The 3678-nt window shown below is 51.1% G+C and overlaps 1 protein-coding gene across 1 annotated transcript; it reads right to left on the reverse strand.

Moving 5' to 3' along the window:
* Nucleotides 1–1293: 1293 nt before the first annotated feature.
* On the reverse strand, nucleotides 1294–2807 carry LOC308314960 (lens fiber major intrinsic protein-like; the record flags this gene model as incomplete). Its single annotated transcript, XM_080762784.1, has 4 exons — nucleotides 1294–1479; nucleotides 1611–1691; nucleotides 1854–2018; nucleotides 2448–2807. 4 exons carry the CDS (start codon nucleotides 2805–2807, stop codon nucleotides 1294–1296), a joined length of 792 nt encoding a protein of 263 aa, XP_080618910.1.
* Between the last annotated feature and the right edge of the window lie 871 nt (nucleotides 2808–3678).

Below are 3678 nucleotides of genomic sequence, written 5' to 3' on the forward strand. Positions count from 1 at the left end.
CTCTCTCTCTCTCTCTCTCTCTCTCACACACACACACACACACACACACTCTCTCTCTTTCTCTCTCTCTTTCTCTCTCTCTTTCTCTCTCTCTCTCTCTCACACACACACACACACACATACGCACACACACACACACACACACACACACACACACACACACACACACACACACACACACACACACACACACACACACATGCACACACAGACAGACAGACAGACAGACAGACAGACACACACACACACACACACACACACACACACACACAGTCACACACACACACACACACACACACACAAACACACAGATAAAATGTAGTGATTTGAAAAATTAAACCCTGGTAAATTCTAATGGTATCATACATCCACGTCTTGTGTCTGAAGTGCAGAAAACAAAATGAAACTGAAGAAGAAATGAAGAAATAAAACTCAGGTGAATAATGAAAAAGAAAGCATGCCCATTTTCACTGGTCTAACTCAACCTTAAGCCCCCGTTCTATAAGCAACCAACCCCACCCCTCTACTCCACCCGCTACCCATCCATGCCCTGCGCCCTATCCTTATGCATATATATATAACTACATCCCCAACTACACCTCACCCTCAGCCACCCCGGCCTCCACCTTTTCCACATTCCCCTTCACAAACCCCTCTGGCTTTATAGAGACACAGGCTCCACACCTGCATCGTGATGTGACGGGCGTGCGTGTAGCCGTGACAGAAGAGGGAGAGAGAAAACACGGACAGACGAGCACAGCAGGCAGCTGTCACAGAGGCTCTGATGACGATGATCATCGACATTTTTTTGTTTTTTTTTTATCAAAAAATGAAAGGGGAGGCAGAGGAGGGGGTGGGGTGTTGGGGGGGGGGGGGGGGGGGAGGGGGTGGGGGGGTTGGGGACGACCCACAATGCAATGTCCAGTGAGGATGAGGAGGAGAGGACTCTCGTTGCATGTTGAGGTTGAAGGTTGTTGTGAACCTGTGTGAAATGTTGTGTTTGTTATGGTATTATGGCGGAACAGGGGGGGGGGGGGGTTCTGGGGGTTCTGTCTTTGGTATAGATGTTAGTTAATGTGTCTGGATGTGACATATATATCTGGGTTAGTTCTGTGTGTTGTTGTTGTTGTTGTTGTTGTTGTCGCGGTTGGGGTGGTGGTGTGGTGGGGTTACAGCGTGGGTAGGGTTGGCAGACATGGGGCCTTGTCCCTCGTCCCTCGGCCCCATCGGGGGGGTGCGTGGGGGTGTTGGGGGTGTGTGTGTGTGTGTGTGTGTGGGGGGGGGGGGGCAGGCTTATAGGGCTTGCGTTTTGAGCTCGATGGGCTCGCCGCGGGTGTCCTGCTGGGTCTCGGTCTCGGGGGCCCGACTGCCCTTCAGTGTGGCGAGGCGCTCGGACAGGCCCCTCATGCGGGGGAACAGCATGAAATCGTACAGCAGTGCGCCCATGGCCCCTCCTATCATGGGCCCCACCCAGTACACCTGCCAAAACACGTTTAGTGTCGTCGTTAGTGTTCAGTCGTTTCACTCTGAAGAGAGTATATATATATATATATATATATACACGTTTACAACATGTGATGGAGATGCGGTTTCCCTTAAATGTCTCTTACCCAGTGGTTGATGAAGTTTCTGAACAGCACAGCAGGGGCGAAGGATCTAGCGGGGTTCATTCCAGCTCCGGTGTAGTACATCTAAAATACAGAGGGTATACAGAGACTGTTGAGTGTGTGTGTCTGTCTGTGTGTGTCTGTGTGTGTGTGTGTGTGTGTGTGTGTGTGTGTGTGTGTGTGTGTGTGTGTGTGTGTGCGCGTGCGCGTGTGTGCGCGTGTGTGTGTGGCCATTGTGATCCTCACCCCCATGAGATGGCCGATGCAAACAGAGAAGCCAATGGAGAGAGCTGCGGATCCCATGCGTCCGTTTCTCCTCTCGTCCGTGACGGCGAAGATGCACACCACCAGCTGCATGGTGAGGAACACCTCCACGGTGGTGGCCATGCCCAGGCTGATGCCGGGCTGAAGCTGGAGACGCCGGCCATGTGCAAGGAAACAATGCACGTGAATGAATGGAAAGGTTCACATTTTGGAAAAGGAGGATCAAAATGAAATCCTTTGAATTGTGCCACATGAAGTCCTCACTATAGTCCCCTCTATATATTCATGAATGTCATTAGTGTATATATAGGCTTGATTCAAGAAATGTGGTATACATCCTATTTTGGGCTGCTGCTACTGACCGTTTATACTGTCCGTAAATTGTACATAATCTGTTTCTCCCATTATTGTTAAATTCTGATACATTTCTGCTGAACTCTATCATCTATAATCAATCAATCACAATAACTAGACAGGCCCATTTTTACCCCCCTAAAGTCAAACTATAACACTGTTTTGCTGTGCAGTGCACCCCACTATGGCAGGACTTAGTATAGCTCCGTGGAGGCTGCTTACCGTGTTCATGGCCATGTTGCCTCTCATGTTGTTGGGCGTGACTCCATAAAGCACGGCAGCCCCGGCGACAGCACCCAGACACTGGGCGGCCATGTAGAAGACGGCACGGAAAAGAGACATCTGTGAGCCAACCAGGTAGGCGAAGGTGACGGCAGGGTTAATGTGGCCACCGCTGATGTGGCCGATGGACTGGATGAGGGTGGCAGCTGCCAGACCGAAGCATAGGGCCACATGCAGGACATGGTGAGGCCCGGTGGTCCAGCGCAGTGCGGCGCCCATGCCGAAAAACACGAAGAACATGGTCCCCCAGAACTCTGCGAAGACCGCTCGCCAAAAATTCATGGACCGGAACTCCCACATTGTGACTGACCTCTTGTTTTCTCCCCACAGAACAAGAAAAGGTTCTAAAAAGCAATCAGGGCGAGTCTAGAAAACAGGTAAGCAGCTTCTCCTGTCCCTTTTTTTTTGCACTTTTTTAATGCAAAATAAAAAAACAAAACAAAAAAATAAAAAAAATGATCTCCCTTTAGTGGTTCAAAGACGGAGGAATCCACCCGATAGATCTCTACCAAGCCGTGAACTGGGTTGGTGAAGTCAACTCAGCCTGCCGCCCCTGTCCACCTGTCGCAAAGACATAGGGGTGAGATGCTTGGGGAGTTGCGTGAGTGAGTGTGGAGATCTCAGGTAAGGGTTGGACTGTCAAGATGAGGTGGGCATCAATGCTAGAGGGGTGTTTGTAAAGTAGAGACAGGGATAGACAGAGTGTCCGGTGGACCTTTTAGCCTCTCTGACGGAGCTGAGAGGGCCAGACGGGGGCTTTATAACTCCCCCCCAGGGGCCCCAGGTGACGCCATAATCCCTCTGGGGCGGGTGGGGCATGCAGGGGGGTGGGGGCGGCAACGCTCCACATCCCAAATTAAACAAACTTAACCCCTCAGTTTCCCCCTCCGACCCCCCAGACCGAGAGGGAGAGTCTATGAGGGGCAGACTGACAGGGAGTCAGGGTCCATAGGAAGGGGGGAGGTAACGAGGTTGGTTGGAGACAGAGAAAGTGACCGATGAAAGAGAGAGGGATGCTCTCTTTCAGCGGGTGGACGTGAAGAACCAGAGGAGAGTATAAGAGAAGCCGTGGTGCTGTTTTGTCTTTGGCCTGTTTGTTCGTCATACTGTCAAATCATGACCGCCATGAGAAACAAACAAGTGCTGATGGGCGATGGACGGAAAAACACAT

Source organism: Protomyctophum bolini, assembly GCF_963924005.1.
Source record: "Protomyctophum bolini genome assembly, chromosome: 5".
Lineage (NCBI taxonomy): Eukaryota > Metazoa > Chordata > Actinopteri > Myctophiformes > Myctophidae > Protomyctophum > Protomyctophum bolini.